Source organism: Mixophyes fleayi, chromosome 1, assembly GCF_038048845.1.
Source record: "Mixophyes fleayi isolate aMixFle1 chromosome 1, aMixFle1.hap1, whole genome shotgun sequence".
Taxonomy (NCBI): Eukaryota; Metazoa; Chordata; class Amphibia; order Anura; family Limnodynastidae; genus Mixophyes; species Mixophyes fleayi.
Window position 1 is genome coordinate 346,710,516 of NC_134402.1, and position 18,842 is coordinate 346,729,357.

General features: G+C 43.7%; 1 protein-coding gene across 1 annotated transcript; it reads left to right on the top strand.

Annotated features, from left to right (window-relative positions):
- Nucleotides 1-15,983: 15,983 nt before the first annotated feature.
- Nucleotides 15,984-16,580, top strand: LOC142108791 (putative RNA-binding protein EIF1AD). The gene has a single exon (XM_075192666.1). It carries the CDS (start codon nt 16,107-16,109, stop codon nt 16,578-16,580), a length of 474 nt encoding a protein of 157 aa, XP_075048767.1. The 5' UTR covers nt 15,984-16,106.
- Nucleotides 16,581-18,842: the final 2,262 nt, after the last annotated feature.

The window sequence follows — 18,842 nt, forward strand, 5'->3', positions numbered from 1 at the left end:
TGGCAAGGTATCTCCCTCCATCCGGCTCTACTCTAACCACTTATGCTCATGCATGTCCCAGGCATATGCAGTGTACACAGCAGTTTCTTTTGCACATCTGCTTAAATGTATTACTTGTCACATCTTTTTTGTCCATCTATACAGACACATAGCTCATGGCAATAAAGGGACATGTTGAGTGTCTTATGTGGTTACTTCAAGTGTCAATTTATATGCAGGGAAAGTCACAGTTTTTCTACCAGAAGCCCCCCATGCAAAAGGTGTAAATTTCTTAAGACGCTATATCCCTGATTTGGTGTCAGGGCTCCTGATGTGTACCCACTACTATTGCTATACCTTCCACATGCAGGGCCTGTCACAGTTTTTCTGCCAAAAGCCCCCCATGCAATAGGTGGAAATTTCTTATGAGACTATATCCTGCTTTGGTGTCAGGGCTCAAGATGTGTAGCCTATACTATTCACATTACCATATACCAATTTCCATGAGCCACTTGCTTATTTAACATATATGGACATGCCCAATAGGGATTGTACCAATAGACTGCTCATTGCTGTCTTGGGGACAGAGTTGTGTAGCAGAATCCCTGCTTAACTTATGTGGAAGTTTAAGTGATGGTTAACGGTTTGACTGTCCATAATATAACTGTGATGTATATATTTTTGTACTGGCACATCTCCATATACTGTAAGTATATCAATATATGTATGAATTAGCAGGGCTAAGTGGCCCCTACACAAGAATTGGGCACAAAAATGCTGATACCAGACCGGGCTGGATCTCTAAGACTAGGGCTGAACTTCTAACTGATGACAGGCCTATCACCTGAATTTTATCCTCCGATGTAGTCCCTGAATTAGTGTTCCCTTTCATGGGCTTTGAATTTAGTTACTGTGTTCACAGGCTATACATGATCATATGCAACACAAGCTTTTAACCTGTAAAAACTGGGCCCACAATAAGTATTGCTGAACGGGCTTTGAGGCTGTCCCGCTGTGGCCCCAGGGTTCTGAGCCTGATATAATGCAGGGCAAGCTTTTAATCCTGAAATTACTATGGCTCTTAATAAAATATAATTAACCCTACAATTTACCTAATGGGTGCCAGGGCCTTGTGCCCAACTAATGGCTGCATGGGCCTAGTGCCAGTCCTTGGTGCCAGTGGCCATGCAATATCATGCAAAACATAATTACCTGCACCATGAAGGAACCAGGTCTTCTCCCTGATGCTTCCTCTTTCTCCAGTTATTCCAGCTGCTGGTGTTTGGCATTTTACTTGATTGAAGAGGCTTTGTCCTCTTCAGTATTCACTGGCAGACAGATACCAGAGCTTAAGAGGCTCTCTCCACTTCATCTTGCTGTGCTGTGCTTTACATTGTCTGTCTTCAGCCTACCGCAATGGTCTGACTAGACCAATGCATGGAACGGGGTCTAGTGATACTGCATGGCTGATTGGCTTACCATCCTGACCATTGATTGGCTGACAATGAATCATTCAGATTCATTGTCACCAATGCCAGGGAGCACTGCAGAGGAGCTAGACTTACCTGTGCTTGAATGGAGGTGTTTTTATTTTCTTAGCCCCCTTGCCGCTGCTGTGTTCTGTTTCAATTCTCTTTTTCATCCTCTACAGGACATCACTTCTTGTCCTTCACAGGTCAGTTCCAAATAACAGCACTGAATAAAAAAATAAGCATCAGGGCAACAAAGCCAATTTAAAATATATATCCCAATTGAGATTATTATAAGCAAAGTGAAGCTACAAGAAGGTTGTATGAAAGGAAGTGAAGAGAGGAAGGGGTCACACAGGAGAGCTGAAAGGGTGGGAGGTGGGTACCAAATACCAGAGTGCAGGCCCCCCTTGGTTGATGGTAGGGGCGGATGGGGCCCTATGTGCGACTTAAAAATGAGCCACATTTATGGACTATAAAGATCTTATATAAAGAGATTTATATTGGTCTACTCAGTCCTCCTTGGCTTTGTGCATAGCCTGTGCTTGTAGGGATCTGTATAGACAGACTCTCCAAGGCTGCTCACTCAGCCTGGGGGTGCCCCATGAAGGGACAGCACCAGAGTCTGAGACGGAATAGGACCAAAGTGGAGCTGTGCTTTGCACATAGACAAGCACCATCTGCTCAAAGAAAATATTATCTTAATTTACAACTCTAAATATCATAATGTTTACATTGAGCCCTGCCAAGAAAACAACATAAGACACAACATTTTCCTGTTACTGAAAATTGGTCTGGTCATTTCTGCTGAAACACATGTTATCCTGAAGATTTTAAGGAACTTTTCAAATAATATCCTTTTGTTGAATGAAATATGACACAATAAATGTTCAAACATTTTTATTATTATTATATTTATTGAACATGATATACTTTTATCTCTTTATCTTTCATGGTTGTATCAGGTAATCCCTTACGTTTATGTAAGTAATCAATGTAATTAATTGTATTTACCTTTATGTACAGTGCTAAGAAATATGACATATCCTTATAAATTAAATGTAATACTAATAATGTCTCCATTTCAATTGAACTACTCTTTTTAGCCTGTAAAATTGTGCTATAACACTGAATAACAGCATTTTAAATTCTAATTTTTCTCCACATGCATTTTCTATGTTGAGCCCTTTAATTTAAACCTTTTTTAAACCTATCATTCATTTGCATGTGACCCTGAAACTCCAGTACTGGCATTTATGTGAGGCCCATTTTTCCAAATCATTTAAAAGCTTTTTTCCTCCCATGGTGTTTGTTTTGTAGAATATAAAGTACATCTCTCTCAATTCTCAACAGCAGAATTATTTCCAATCCGTTTGCCTGTTTTCCTTTATGCTCCTAATTATATTTTACTGTAGCCAAGCATTCTGCTTGCTTTTAGCACATTGTTGCTGTCTTTGTGAGCCTCTCAGACTGATGTAAATGGCCTTGAATAACAAGTCATCATTATAACAGTGCGGTGTCAAAACGAGATATATTTTCGCGCTTTCCATTGTTTCAGTAACATCATTTCTCTTACAATCCTCTTTCATCAGTTCTACCGGTAACATCCGCTCTGCTACTGCTTGCATAGGTACAGTTAAAAGCAGCAGACATATACTGAATCCTGATGTTGAGTTGACGCTGTCAATCTGATGTTGCTTGTCATTGTTTAATGTTAAATATATAACCATGTATCTTTAGTTTAGCTTCATCGTCAGCTTTTACTAAAGCAGAATTTCACATTTGTTGCTTACTTAGTGCATTCCATTGGTATTTCCATTACAAGGGTATGGTATGTAGTAAATTGAAATGAAGATGTTTCGTTTAACTGTAAAAAAAAGTTATTCTACTGTATTTCTTACTTAAATAATGAGTATATAGCAATTAATATTAATACTGATTTGTAAAGCCTATTATCTCTTTTGGAAAAAACTATGAAAAAAATAAAAAAATTTCCCAAATGTTTCTTTTTAGATTATAAAAACAACTAAAGCCCCAAATTAAAATTTTATGTATGAAGTATAAGCATTTTCATCCATGTATAAAGCTAATCAGAACCATTGACTTTCTAGCATGTTTATGGGAATCTCAAACAAAATCTCTGAATGCCAACATTAGAAATAACAAAAAAACATTCAAGGTCTCATTTAGAGTCGGACGTAAAGTCCATTTCATCCTGCACATTTCCACTGACGGGCATGCACAGTAAGCAACAGTTCCCTCTGCTTTTCAGACGCAGTGTACACTTGCGGCAGCTTGCGTCTCAGTACGAGGAAAAGGGTGGAACACGGAGTTATGTAGGCGTGACCATGAATAATTTAGATACTATGGGCATCTACCCGCAAAAACTACCCTAATCGGAACAAGACGCAGGCGGAACACACGTCAAAAAAGACAGAAAAAGTGCGGCAAAAATTAGATGGCGCAAGTAGTTAGCTAGCTGTAGGAACTGGTTGCTGCTTGGTAGGGTATTATGAGTGGGATGCAACTGGGGTAGCCAGCTCGGCTCAGTGCTCGAATCTGCTAAGTTCGGGTGTGTTCAGTTCTCTGGGAACCGAGACTGAGCATCTCTACTTAGGAGTAAATGATTTTCCCACACTGTTGTGGGAATCCCCTAATATTATAAATAGACCTAGCGCATGAACTAAGTTCATTGAGTATCGGAGCTTTTAAACCGTAGAAGCTGTTTGCAGCGGCTCTCATCTCTTCTTATTTTTTCAAGCAAGCATGTTCCGGAGTGGATATTACAAATATGGGGCCCTCCTGGCTGAAGGTAAGTAGACTTCAAGCAACAAGGGGACCCTCCTGGTCAAGAAGAAATGAAGACTTCAAGCAACAAGTGGAACTTTTTGCCCAAGAAGAAGATACAAATTATTTTTGGACATTTCAAGCAGGACTTTGGGAATTACAAATTTATTTTGGACTTGTTCAAGCCAGACTATTGGATACAAATTTATTTCAGACTTGGTTTACAGCCATTTTAGGATTCAAAGTTGCTGACAACAGATGAAAACATCAGTGGTGAGTATATGGGGATTTATTATTTTTAATAAAAATATGTGGTATAAATGAGAGTTTTATTATTTTTATTAAATGTATGTGGTTTTACTGGGGGTGTGGTGGTTTATTTAACATTTTCTTTTGTGGAACTACAGGTCCCAGCCAGCCGTGGGTGTCAGGGCATGTTGGCACTTGTGGTTCTCCAAGTGTCAACATGCCCTGGCTGCCATGGGTATGCTGGTGCTTGTAGTTATACAAGTATCAGCATACCCACACTGTTTATGGCACCCTGGCTGGCTGGGACTTGTAGTTATGCAAATCAAAATGGCGTCCGTTAATTTTTTAAACTTATATCTCTGTTTATTATGGCAGGTGGACCTGTGCCGCGTGTCCCCCGCTATAGTGCCACCAACCCTGGCTGGTTTGCCTAGTGCCGATTTTCACGTAACTAGCAATCGGCTGGCAGCACTAGGGTTAATAGTTAATAGACCCCATGCTTTTTTTTTTGTAGTATAGGAAGTCCAGATGCGCTCAAATACTGGTAACAAAAGTGGGGTGAAGTGGAACCTAAGGTTGGGTGGAATGTGAATGGTTGTTTATAGTAGGATGGATGTACGGTGTAAGGTATAGAGTTTAACCTTGCAGTGGGGTTAAATTACTTCTCAAAGATGCACAAAGGAATTAATCGAAAAGGAAATAAGTACAAAATGAATACAAAAGTATAACAAAAGATCTTGCACATGTGTCATAGACAGGCCCGGCGCTCCCATTAGGCAAGGTTAGGCACTTGCCTAGGGCACCAGGCTCTGGAGGGCGCCTGGAAGCAGCCTTAGAAATAAAATTACTTTAAAACTGTGCGACGACCGCTGACCATACCTTTCACGGCCGCCGCACAGCTTCCGATAAATCCACGGGGAGGGGGGAAGGGGCTATGGATCACCATCGCCACCTCTCTGCTCCGTCTCCTCCCCTCCACTCACTGACTGTCGGGCGTGACATCATCATCACGGCCTGACAGTGTCAGTGAGTGGAGGGGAGGAAACGGAGCAGAGAGGCGGCGGTGTTGAGGCAAGGTAAGGAAAGACATGGGGAGGAGTGAGGAGGGCGCCGATTTTTAAAGTGTGCCTGCGGCGGTGGGTGGACACGAGGGCGGAACGATTTTTAAAGTGTGCTGGGGGGGGCGCCGATTTTGACAGTGCGCCTAGGGCGCCAAGGACCCTAGCACCGGCCCTGGTCATAGAGAATGCGATGCGTAGACAAAAGTTATAATGTGCTTGATAACGTAGTCAAGATGGGAAGCGTGTGCAATTACCTTGCAGCGCTAGACCATGCGCATGGAAGGGAGCCCTGGGATGTACTTGGGTGCCTTTCCTGCCGTTCTCCGATGCGGATCTGTGGTCAGATTAGTACGTAGTTGGTGTGGCGTGGATGATGTTGCGGCAACTTGTGTTGCTAGGGAAGCTGGATGTTGATCTTCCAGAGTGTCGGGCGGGCGAGCGCTGTGTGAGCGACGTGGTCAGGAAGTGATGTGGTTCCATACGGCGCTGGTACCCGCGCATGCGCGGTACGTTGTCGGGACAAAATGCAAAACTACATAGTTAAGTAACTCAAGGCAATTTATTGCAATGATATGAAGCACTTATAGCAAAAGTACTTGGTTGTAGGCTGGCAAAGGTCTAATAAAGAATGGTGGGAGCGGGTCCACCGACGCGTTTCGTCCTGTGGACTTTTTCAAGGAGTGAGTGTGTGTATGACGTGACTAGTATTAGTAGGGGGTAGTGTCTCTTGATTGGACGAGAGATTTGCAGTTTGATTGGTTGTTGGGCTGGGGATGGGTTTGGGGATAACTTGGAACGGATTATATGGAGCGGATAGTCAGTAACAGACAAATGGGAATGAGATTTATTTGCTCGAATCGGGATAGGGGGGGTCTGATAGTTTACTAGAATCGGGTGCTGGCGAGCAGTAGTGATAAAAGGCTAGTAGAATCAGCCTTGTTTCTGTGGGATACAGTGAGTGATTCCGTAAGTGATTATCTTAGGTAGTCTCCTCTTCATGGTTGAGGATAATGTTGCAAAATGCACATGTGGATTGGATAGGTACCGGGTTAGATGAGAAATAAATGTAAATAATGAGTAGGGGGGCATAAACTGCGAGTGTGGTATGCCTTAGCGATGAGTGACAGGGAGTAGAGAGCGATTGGCATATAATGTAGTCTGTCATGATATGTAGCAGCATATGTAGCAGCATATAAGTGGGGAGGGAGGGGAACTGCCGGATAGTGATGAAGTTGAAATGTAGCAGATAGATATACAGTATCTGCATGGATGAGATTATGACAGTAATGGTTTGAGATCAAAATCTATGTTCAGGCCTCTGGGATTGAGGGTCCTGAGGTGATAGATCAATGCCGCCTCTTCCCTATTGATCAGCCTCAGGATGTCCCCGCCTCTCCAGTTCCTTTTGATTTGTTTGATGGCTGTGAAAGTGAGGCCTTCTGGGTTTGAATTGTGGACTTTGTGAAAATGTTCTGGGACACTGTGCAATAGAAACCCTTTCTTTATGTTGCGTATATGCTCATTGATATGGATTTTGAGTGGTCTAATGGTCCTTCCTACATACTGTAGGTGACATGAGCATTCCAAAAGGTAGATTACATTAATGCTGTCACAGGTGATGAAATCTTTGATCGGGAATTGCTGTTTCGTGACATGAGATTGGAAATGGCTGATTGGTTTGGTCGATTGAATGTGCATGTTTCTACATCCAATGCATCTACCACAGTGGTAGAATCCTTTAGGTGGGGGTGCCTGGTTAATGTTAGATTGTTGTAGTGTTGGGGGTGGTATATGGTTATGCACCAGGGATCTGTGCAGGCTTTTTGCTTTGGTGAAAACTACTTTGGGTTGTGTGGGAAGGATATGTTTCATTGACGGATCCTTTAAAAGGATGTTCCAATGCTTCTTGATTATTTTACTGATTTTGTTGGCTGCTGATGAGTATTGAGTAATGAAGTATATGTCGTTATGTGACGAGCTACCTGGGTTGTCTCCTTCGTGGTTGGAGTGTTGTATATATGCAATAAGGGGTGTTCTGTCTTATTCTCTGGCCTGGTTGAAGGCCTTATCGATTTGTTCTGGACAATATTCCTTGTCAAGAAATTGTTTCTTGAGTGTCTGACCTTGTGTAAGATGTGAGCAATTACGGCGTATTCGTGTGAATTGGCTGATGGGGACATTGGATAGCCAGAGAGGGTGATGGTGACTGGAGGCTAAGATGTAGCTATTAACGTCTACTTGCTTGTGAAATGTTCTAGTACTAATAGAGTGATTGTGTATATAAATCTCCAAATCTAGAAATTCTATTTTGGACTTTTTTATTTATTTTTATTTTTTTTTTTATCAGTTTTGACAGCTGCCGGGACCGCCAGCTCTATAGACAGGGCAGTGTAGCAGTGATATGTTTACTAATCTTGAAGTTAGATAAGGACAACAAAGGAGAGTTAGCTAAACACAGGAGTGTTTGACATCGCAGCAAATTGCCAGAGATGACCAGCGATTTTGAAGATCGCAGCTTGATACATTTGATAACTTTTGGACTAAAATCGCGAGTTAATACCCGAGGTTTTGCCGCGATTTTAAAACACTGAAAAAAATCGGACCTTGATTCATTTACCCACATGTTTTTTTCAATTGGTAGTAACCAATAACTACAACATCAATTGTCCCTGAAAAAAGTGGAATGATTATCCTCAGGCACATGAAAGTGAAAATTGTGTTAAGTTTCCCCACATGAAAGGGTGATATTTTACTGAAATTAGATGTTCGTGTGGGAAAACCCTGTACACGATAAATAGACGCCTGGTCTGTTTATTTCTCATTGCTTTGCGGTGCTGGTAAAGCACAGATCACTTGGTCTGTCAGTAGCTTGTTATATTTTTCAAGCTTGTTCCAGTGAAATGTTTTGTGGTCTTTTGGACCAGAAGATAAGAAGATGTTTCAACCTATTTTGGAATTACAAAAGGGGGCCCTTTGGACCAGAAGATTAGAAGATTCTTTACATGGACTTTTTGGGAATATAATGTATTTGGGACAGCTACTGGACCTTTTGGAATATGAGGGTTTTATTATGGACATGGTTTCAAGCATAATGAGATTGCAAGCTTAAAAGAACAGATGAAGACATCTGATGGTAAGTATTTTGGGTGTTTTTATTTTTTTATAAAAAAAAATTAATAAAATTATGTGGTTATCAAGGGGGAGTTGTGTTTTATTTTAGGGGTTTTATTATTTTTATTTTTATTAAAGGAATGTGGTAATAATGAGGGTGTTGTGGTTTAATTAACATATTACTTTGTGATACTTCAGATCGCAGCAAACCCTGGGTGTCAGGACATGGTGGCATTTGTGGTTCTCCAAGTGCCACCAGCATGCCCAGACTGCTTATGGTAGCCTGGGCTAGCTGGGACTTGTAGTTTATAAAACTAAAATGGTGTTTTCTTTATTTTTAACACTTTCTTGCATGTTATTACCCTACACCCACCATCCCAGGGGTGTAGGAAGAGCCCTAATGCTTTCAGCAATAGGCCGGTTCTAGGTATAGGGGGGGGCACATAATTTTTTTGTGGACCTCACTCCCTAGGATACCCAGCCCAGTTTTGAACAGCCTGGGGTTAGTTGTCATTATGGCATAGGGACCCCTTGAAGCCTGTCCCCCTGCTATAGTGCCACCCACCCTGGCTGGTTTGCCAAGTACTGGTTGTGGTGAAATCAGGGGGACCCCCACTTTATAGCCGCCGTACCCCCTTAATGCCGGCAGTTTGAATGACACTATTTTGAGTCTTGGCAATCACATTATCAGCATTTTCTTGTGTCGGCATTTCTAACATATAAGTATTTTGGGTGTTTGTGTTTCTTGTTTGTCACTTTTTTCAACGTTAGGTATTTCCTACATGTCGCTTTTGTATGTGTGAGCATTTTAGTGTCACTTTTATTGTTGTTGGCATTTTAAGTATCAGAATTTCATACCCCAACCTAACAACAGAATAGCTCACTCTTACACATAGAGTGCAGTCACTATGGCACCTTCTTCAACACCTCCCTCATTCAAATTTAGTTATTTGGTGGCATAGTCTTCTAATAACTACACATCAAGGATATTTTTTGAGACCAGTGCAGGCCATTCCCTCAATGAGTAATTTTTGGACACATACCTTTTATCTAGGATGTTGTCAAAAGTATAAATACATCTACTTATGAGAAAAAAGAAGACCCCAGTTTCTATTAAAATCATGCATATACGATTCACCACATGATACTGTGTGGGTGCAGCCATGTTTGTATTCCACAATATAGCCACCGAAAGACTCCAATTATTGCCGTTCACACAACTCAAACCTCGGAGTATTAACGTCATAGAAAAGCGTGTCGCCACCATGTTTGGTCTCCAGTTGCAGTGTAACTGTCACTCACCGGACCGTGAGTGCCTCTTCCCGGACATTTAGGAACCGTGGTCGTCCACCATCCTGAGGGTCTGCGCATGCGCAGCCCTTTTCTATACTCAGTGTATACCCCTTTAACTCAATTGGCAGATCAGGCAACACTCCCTATATTAAGCACCTGTGGTCAACACCACGTTGCCTGATCTTGGAGTCTCATTCCTCATGAGTCTCTGAAGGTGTTCCTGTATTACTCGTGTATTCAGCGCTGCTGATTCCTGTGGTTTCCAAACCACTTCTACTACTGTGGTTCCATACCACTTCTACCATCAACTGTATCATCATGACTGTTTGCTGATTCCTATCCGCTGCCTCCGTGCACTACAGTCTTCCTCACCACTTCTACGTTATTGTACATCTCTGTGACTGTTTACTCATTGCTATCCGTTGCCTCCGTGCACTCCAGCTTTTACTTCACTCACCTGCTTCTCATCAAGTTTGTTTGCTGATTCCTATCCGCTGCCTCCGTGCACTACAGTCTCCTGCTTGCAGCCCGCCTGTGTTCATCATCGTGACTGCCAGCTGAATACTATCCGCTGCCTCCGTGCACTACAGTCTCCTGCTATCAACTCGCCTGTGTTCAACATCGTGACTGCCAGCTGAATACTATCCGCTGCCTCCGTGCACTACAGTCTCATCTCATCTTTGCTGTGACTTCCTCGAGACTGCCGCTTTTCATTACCATCTGCTACACTTCGTGATCTACAGCTCCTGCCCTGCGCTGCACTCCTGTTTCCCATCGCTGTTGGTTCCTGTGGTTGCTACTGGTTACCTCCGTGTGCCGCTGAGTCCTGCCGCTGTGGTCAGCGCTATCGTCCATCTCCTGCTGATCCACTCTCCACGCCTTCACGTGTTCCACTGGTCTCTACCCTCCTGTCAGCATTGGATTTGTACCTCCTCTACTACCCTCTGCTGGATCATCTCCATTCTCCTGGGTTTCCTATGAGTCCAGTTCCACGTGTTGTTGACTCCTGTGGATTCGTGTCCCTGTCGGTCTACTCACCTGTGCGCTGCACCTGCTAGACCGCTGCTTCACCTATCCAGGGACTTCCTATCCAGTCGGCCTCCAGCCGCTCAGGTACCGCTGCAATCCCATCTGACTGCTACTGCTGAACCACGGTATGCATACTTCTCATTGACTGTGCTGTGTATTGCATATCTTGCTGGACTGTGTTTGGTTCTCTCTGGAGTCTGCTATCCGCTGAGTCTATTGCCATCATTGACTGTGTTATCATTGTGCTGGACTTCTTCAAGAGACTTTCTAGATTGCAGACCTGATCAGTCATTTACATATATATATATCTATATTGTGCATATTACTGTGGATCGTGTATAAGGTGCCTGTGTATATCCTGTGTTGCAGTCTTCCCCCGTGCACCTCCTCACATATATATTCAGTGGTACAACTTGCTGATGTCAGACCACTGATCCCTGTTTCCGGTATCACCTGTTCCATTATCCTCTCACATAGCAGTGGTACAACTTGCTACCGCAGACCACTGACTACCCGGATACCTCCACTTGGATTCCATTCCTTCACTCAGACAGCGGTACAACTTGCTACCCGCAGACCGCTGACTCTCATCACCTCCTTGATTCTGTTGGACATTCCTCCTCCCTATAGCAGTGGTACAACTTGCTATCGCAGACCACTGACTATCTTCACGTGTCCTTGTCCATACAGTTCCTTGTGTATTATTACCTCATTATTACCAGTGTTGCTAGTCATAGACTTTCCTGAGCATCTCATCGGCCATCATTTCATGTTCCGTGATCACCTAGCTACCAGAGTATTCGATTACCATCTACATTGCTCTGGTAAGCCTACCATCTGGTGATCCCTGGGTAAAGACTCCTAGTGCCCGTGACAGTAAGATCAGGCCATGACAGACCCAGATGTGGAACCTACCGCCAAAGAGATGCTGCAACATCTGGTTAGCCGTGTGGAGCAACAGGATGCCCGCCAACAGCTGCTACTTCAGTGTTATCAGTCATTAACCTCCCAAGGAACATCTGGACAGACTGTGACAGCTACTACTGAAGCTCCTGTGCTTTCCTCCGTTTCCCCATTGCCATCCCAGGTGTCTACAGCTTCCACGCTTCACCTGCCTACTCCGTCAAAGTACGATGGAGACCCCAAAACTTGTAGGGGTTTCCTTAACCAATGTTCAGTCCATTTTGAGCTCCAACCTCAAAATTTTTCTACCCATCGTTCCAGAGTGGCCTATCTTATCTCTTTGTTTTCAGGACAAGCCCTGGCTTGGGCCTCCCCTCTGTGGGAGAGGAACGATCCAATATTACAAGATAGTGCCAAATTCATTTCTACATTCCGAAGTGTGTTCGATGAACCAGGTCGTGTGACCTCCGCTGCTTCCAGCATCCTCCGTCTGCGACAAGGATCTCATACTGTGGGCCAGTACGTCATTCAATTTAGGATCTTAGCCTCTGAACTTCAGTGGAACACTGAAGCCCTAGTTGCCGCCTTCTGGCAGGGGCTTTCCGATAAAATTAAAGATGCACTGACTACTCAAGAGCTTCCTTCGTCACTTGAAGATTTGATCTCTCTATGCCATCGTGTTGATATGAGATTTCGTGAAAGAGAGGCTGAGAGAACGACTTCTGCTAAAGCACCTCTTCGCTCTAACCCTCAATTTCGTCCAGTGTCACCTGCTGTGATTCCCATGGAGATAGGACGTTCCAAGTTATCTTCTGAGGAGAGGAGACGAAGAGTCAAGAATAGACTCTGTATCTATTGTGCCGATTCTACGCATATGCTCAATTCTTGTCCCAGGAAATGCCGGGCTCTAACCAATACTGGGGAGATAAGGTTAGGGTTCCTGGAGTCCTCTCCATCTTCTACGAAATTAAAAGCCTGCGCTTTTGATGTTACGATTTCCTTTGCTACCAAATCCTTTGAGTCACAGGCATTGATTGATTCTGGAGCAGCAGGAAATTTCATTTCTAAATCCCTAGTGAATCAATGGTCCCTACCAGTGATTACTTTGAAAACACCGATTACTGTGACTGCTATGGATGGATCACGTCGCATCAATGGTCTCATCACCCAGAGTACGTCTCCAGTAACGCTTCAGATTGGTGGGCTACACCATGAAGAGATTTCGTTTTTAATTCTTCCTGTTACGACAAGTCCGATTGTCTTAGGCCTTCCATGGCTTCAATGTCATTCTCCCCAGATTGACTGGCGCACTTCTCAAGTTACATCTTGGGGAGCTGAATGTCATCATCGTTGTCTCTCTCAAATGGTTTCATTCAAAAGACAGCATTCGTCTATTCCACCAGGTCCTCCTCCACAGGATCCTTCATCTACGGATCTGTGTGATAAGGTTCAGTCTGAACGCCTTCCTCCTCATCGGGCGTTCGTGACGTCATCGGACGTTGAAGATGGATCTCAGGAGTCATCTTCAAAAAGTCAAGTGCTGGTGGTTCACGGTCACCATCCGTCTTTTCCGGAATTTCCTGCCCTCCCGCCCACCCAAGTCCCTGCAGTGGAAACTGCTTGTCAGACCTTTAAAAATATCTGGTCTCAGGTCAAAACCTGTTTAAAGAAGACATCTGTCAAATATAAATCTTTCGCTGATAAGAGGAGGCGGGCTATTCCACCACTAAAAATTGGAGATCGTGTCTGGTTATCCACAAAAAATATTCGTTTGAAGGTTCCATCCATGAAATTCGCCCCTCGTTTTATTGGTCCATATAGGATCATTCAAGTTATCAATCCAGTATGTGTGAAACTCCTTCTTCCTAAGAGTCTTCGGATTTCTAATGCCTTCCATGTATCTTTGCTCAAACCTCTTATTATCAACCGTTTTTCAACTCCTCCCTCAGCTCCGCAGCCAGTTCAAGTTCATCAGGAGGAGGATTTTGAGATTACCGAGGTACTAGATGCAAAAATTTCGCGAGGAGTCCTCCACTTCCTCGTTCATTGGAGGGGCTTTGGTCCTGAGGAGCGCTCTTGGATCAAAGCTGAAGATCTTAATGCTCCTGCCCTTTTGAAGAAGTTTTACTCCAAAAATCCGGACAAGCCCGGTTCCAGGCGTCCTGTGCCCACCTTTAAAAGGGGGGGTACTGTCACTCACCGGACCGTGAGTGCCTCTTCCCGGACATTTAGGAACCGTGGTCGTCCACCATCCTGAGGGTCTGCGCATGCGCAGCCCTTTTCTATACTCAGTGTATACCCCTTTAACTCAATTGGCAGATCAGGCAACACTCCCTATATTAAGCACCTGTGGTCAACACCACGTTGCCTGATCTTGGAGTCTCATTCCTCATGAGTCTCTGAAGGTGTTCCTGTATTACTCGTGTATTCAGCGCTGCTGATTCCTGTGGTTTCCAAACCACTTCTACTACTGTGGTTCCATACCACTTCTACCATCAACTGTATCATCATGACTGTTTGCTGATTCCTATCCGCTGCCTCCGTGCACTACAGTCTTCCTCACCACTTCTACGTTATTGTACATCTCTGTGACTGTTTACTCATTGCTATCCGTTGCCTCCGTGCACTCCAGCTTTTACTTCACTCACCTGCTTCTCATCAAGTTTGTTTGCTGATTCCTATCCGCTGCCTCCGTGCACTACAGTCTCCTGCTTGCAGCCCGCCTGTGTTCATCATCGTGACTGCCAGCTGAATACTATCCGCTGCCTCCGTGCACTACAGTCTCCTGCTATCAACTCGCCTGTGTTCAACATCGTGACTGCCAGCTGAATACTATCCGCTGCCTCCGTGCACTACAGTCTCATCTCATCTTTGCTGTGACTTCCTCGAGACTGCCGCTTTTCATTACCATCTGCTACACTTCGTGATCTACAGCTCCTGCCCTGCGCTGCACTCCTGTTTCCCATCGCTGTTGGTTCCTGTGGTTGCTACTGGTTACCTCCGTGTGCCGCTGAGTCCTGCCGCTGTGGTCAGCGCTATCGTCCATCTCCTGCTGATCCACTCTCCACGCCTTCACGTGTTCCACTGGTCTCTACCCTCCTGTCAGCATTGGATTTGTACCTCCTCTACTACCCTCTGCTGGATCATCTCCATTCTCCTGGGTTTCCTATGAGTCCAGTTCCACGTGTTGTTGACTCCTGTGGATTCGTGTCCCTGTCGGTCTACTCACCTGTGCGCTGCACCTGCTAGACCGCTGCTTCACCTATCCAGGGACTTCCTATCCAGTCGGCCTCCAGCCGCTCAGGTACCGCTGCAATCCCATCTGACTGCTACTGCTGAACCACGGTATGCATACTTCTCATTGACTGTGCTGTGTATTGCATATCTTGCTGGACTGTGTTTGGTTCTCTCTGGAGTCTGCTATCCGCTGAGTCTATTGCCATCATTGACTGTGTTATCATTGTGCTGGACTTCTTCAAGAGACTTTCTAGATTGCAGACCTGATCAGTCATTTACATATATATATATCTATATTGTGCATATTACTGTGGATCGTGTATAAGGTGCCTGTGTATATCCTGTGTTGCAGTCTTCCCCCGTGCACCTCCTCACATATATATTCAGTGGTACAACTTGCTGATGTCAGACCACTGATCCCTGTTTCCGGTATCACCTGTTCCATTATCCTCTCACATAGCAGTGGTACAACTTGCTACCGCAGACCACTGACTACCCGGATACCTCCACTTGGATTCCATTCCTTCACTCAGACAGCGGTACAACTTGCTACCCGCAGACCGCTGACTCTCATCACCTCCTTGATTCTGTTGGACATTCCTCCTCCCTATAGCAGTGGTACAACTTGCTATCGCAGACCACTGACTATCTTCACGTGTCCTTGTCCATACAGTTCCTTGTGTATTATTACCTCATTATTACCAGTGTTGCTAGTCATAGACTTTCCTGAGCATCTCATCGGCCATCATTTCATGTTCCGTGATCACCTAGCTACCAGAGTATTCGATTACCATCTACATTGCTCTGGTAAGCCTACCATCTGGTGATCCCTGGGTAAAGACTCCTAGTGCCCGTGACAGTAACTGTGTTTGCAGCCATATCTAGGAAGTGACAGTGTAAACCCACAGATGAGTCAAAGACTGCAATGTTTTCAAGTTCCTGAGAAAATTTGTGAATATACTTTACTGTTACATTCCAAACATATACGATGTCAAAAGCAACCAAAAAAAAACATGTGGTGAAAGAAGTTCTCCTGGATTATGTTCAACCTACTGAGAATCAGCGCATAGTGAGGGTTTTAGGAAGCCCTGGCAATAATCTTCATGAGATTGAGACTGCTGAAGGAGAGAGGTTTTTAGCCAGCATGCCCACAAAATTCAGAAAGAACATTTGGATCAAGAGAGGAGATTTTCTTATTGTTGATCCCATTGCGGAAGGAGAGAAGGTGAAAGCAGAGATATCTTTTATCATATATAAAGATCACCAATGTCTTCTGCAGAAAGAGGGTCTCTGGCCACAGGTCTTCTATACAGAAGACACAGAAAATCTTGCCAAGGAACAAAGGAGCAGCAAAGGGCCAGATGCACAAAGCTCAACTGGTGAGAAGTCTCGGACAGAAAATAGTGATACGGATTCAGAAGATGACAGCGACCTATTTGTCAACACCAACCGTGTTTACTAGGAGGGTGAAGCGGAATCAGACAGTGAGGAAGAAGAAGGGGAGAAAGAATGAAGAGGTGGGATAAATATGGAGGAACATTTTCAGAGGTCAACGGCTGACTCAATGGTGCCTAAAACGGGACAAGATTGAGCTGTTCTATTTTGTGCTGTAACAATATCTAGGCTGCATTATCTTCCATAATTTTGAGGAGACAATCCATTGACTGAGGCCTGCTTTGATGGAAAGCTAATATGTTTCTATCCTGAGGTCTTGGACATTTTTTTTTTATGCATTCCCAAACTGTTGAGGAACATAAAGCTTGAACTTTCGGCTTATACATTTGATCTTCATCTGGCTTTTAACAGATTAAAATAAAAATATAGAATTGGAGTTTGAGACAAAAATTCATGCTTCGGAAGGCCATCAGTATTTTATCTATAGTATCTCTGTGTTCATGTGGTTGTGAATGCAGGTTTCAGTAACAGAGGTGGCCATACTGCTCACATGGTCTGTTCAATCTTATGGCTGAAGAAAGCACTACAGACTTAATAGATCTGTCTACTTCAAAAGCATGGACACTAGGACACTTACTGAGAACAAGATACATATACATATATATATATATATATATATATATACAGGGCCGGTGCTAGGGTCCTCGGCGCCCTAGGCAAAATGTCAAAATCCCCCCCCAGCACACTGCCCCGCCCCCTTGGTCTCAATGCGTCCCCCTCCCTGGGTCTAAATGTTCCCCTCCCCTCTCTTTCCTTACCTTAAAGGTGTTCCTCGCTGCTGCTGCTGAGTCCCGTCCCTCACTGACACTGTCAGGCCGTGATGATGATGTCATGCCCGACAGTCAGTGAGGGGAGGGGGAGTGGAGGAGAGAAGTCGGAGATACAGTCCGCCCCATCAGCTGTTGGAGGGGAGGGCGGCGGTCGCGATCCATGGCCCCCTTGCCCCGCCCCTCCCCCTCCCTGTAGATCTATCTGAAGCTGTGCGGCGGCCGTGGAAGGTATGCTCAGCAGTCGCCGCACAGTATTCCAGTACAATAGTATCTGCATTTTACTTCAGTGGCGCCCACCAGAGCCCGGCGCCCTAGGCAACTGCCTAACCTTGCCTAATGAGAGCACCGGGCCTGTATATATATATATATATATATATATATATATATATATATATATATAAGAAAGAGTAGAAGTGAATTGTGCAATAAGACATAGAAAAGGGACAGGAAATGAGAGGAAATGATGAGAGGGGAGTTGTGCTCGTCAGTATCTGACAAATATTGAAATATAGATAATGTTAATGTCATTTTTTATTCATCGTGACTAGTTTGTAGGGGCTGACAACACTGACAGAAATAAAGGTAATTTATGCTTTCATCATTGCATTATCTTGACAGTGCAACGGAATAGCATCAAGTCAACATACAGATAATCAGACCCCTTTGTCTGCTCACTATTTGTACTGAAAAGACACATGCTGGTGTTCAAGAGATGTGTATTGTTGTCATCTCTTGAAGTCGTCAGATTCAAATGCAATGAAAGGACATTTTCTGATATATGCTGAAGTGAGAGATTAGTTCCTTTCTCTTAAGACTATATGATTTTGTTCAAACAGCATTTGCAAAATGTTAAGAACCAAAAGCATGGAGTCAACTATCAACTTTTAATTGAGTTCACATGGCAATAGCACCGCTATCATTTAATAAGGGGCAACAATAAACTAGACTATCTAAGAAAGACATTCTTGGCCTCATTCATTGGGGAACGTAAATGACGATTTTGTACGTACAATTCGCAAAATCACTTTGCTCATGACCAGAAACGGCTGATAAGCCACAGAACGCTGCAATGTTCAATTAATATTTGAGCTCTAATGACATTACAACCTACGATTTTAAGGAAGGAACAGGGCAGGTAAGTGGTGTTTGCCTGTAGTCAATGTACAGTGTCTTGAGCACACGCAGCAGCGTCCAACAAGCTCTGGGCATCTCAAAAGTACTTGTTTCTTATGCTTATCTCTTGCTCCAGCTACAGGTCTAATCTAAGTGCTGATTACTAGTGATGATGGCTGAGAATGCATGTTATTACATGTGCTTGCAATTATATAATTATATATTTTATGTACAGTAGACATTCATAGCATACTAATAAGTGTATTTAATGGAAAACACTTTATTTTTTTTATTTTTTATCCTTAATGCCTATATTATTAACAGGTGACATTAGTTGAATAGGTTTTTTTTATATATTATATTTTTATTTATATTCCAGATATGTA

Bases quoted from the DNA above. Each gene is read 5' to 3' on its own strand.
- LOC142108791 (XM_075192666.1), top strand. From the start codon at position 16,107: ATGTCAAAAGCAACCAAAAAAAAACATGTGGTGAAAGAAGTTCTCCTG.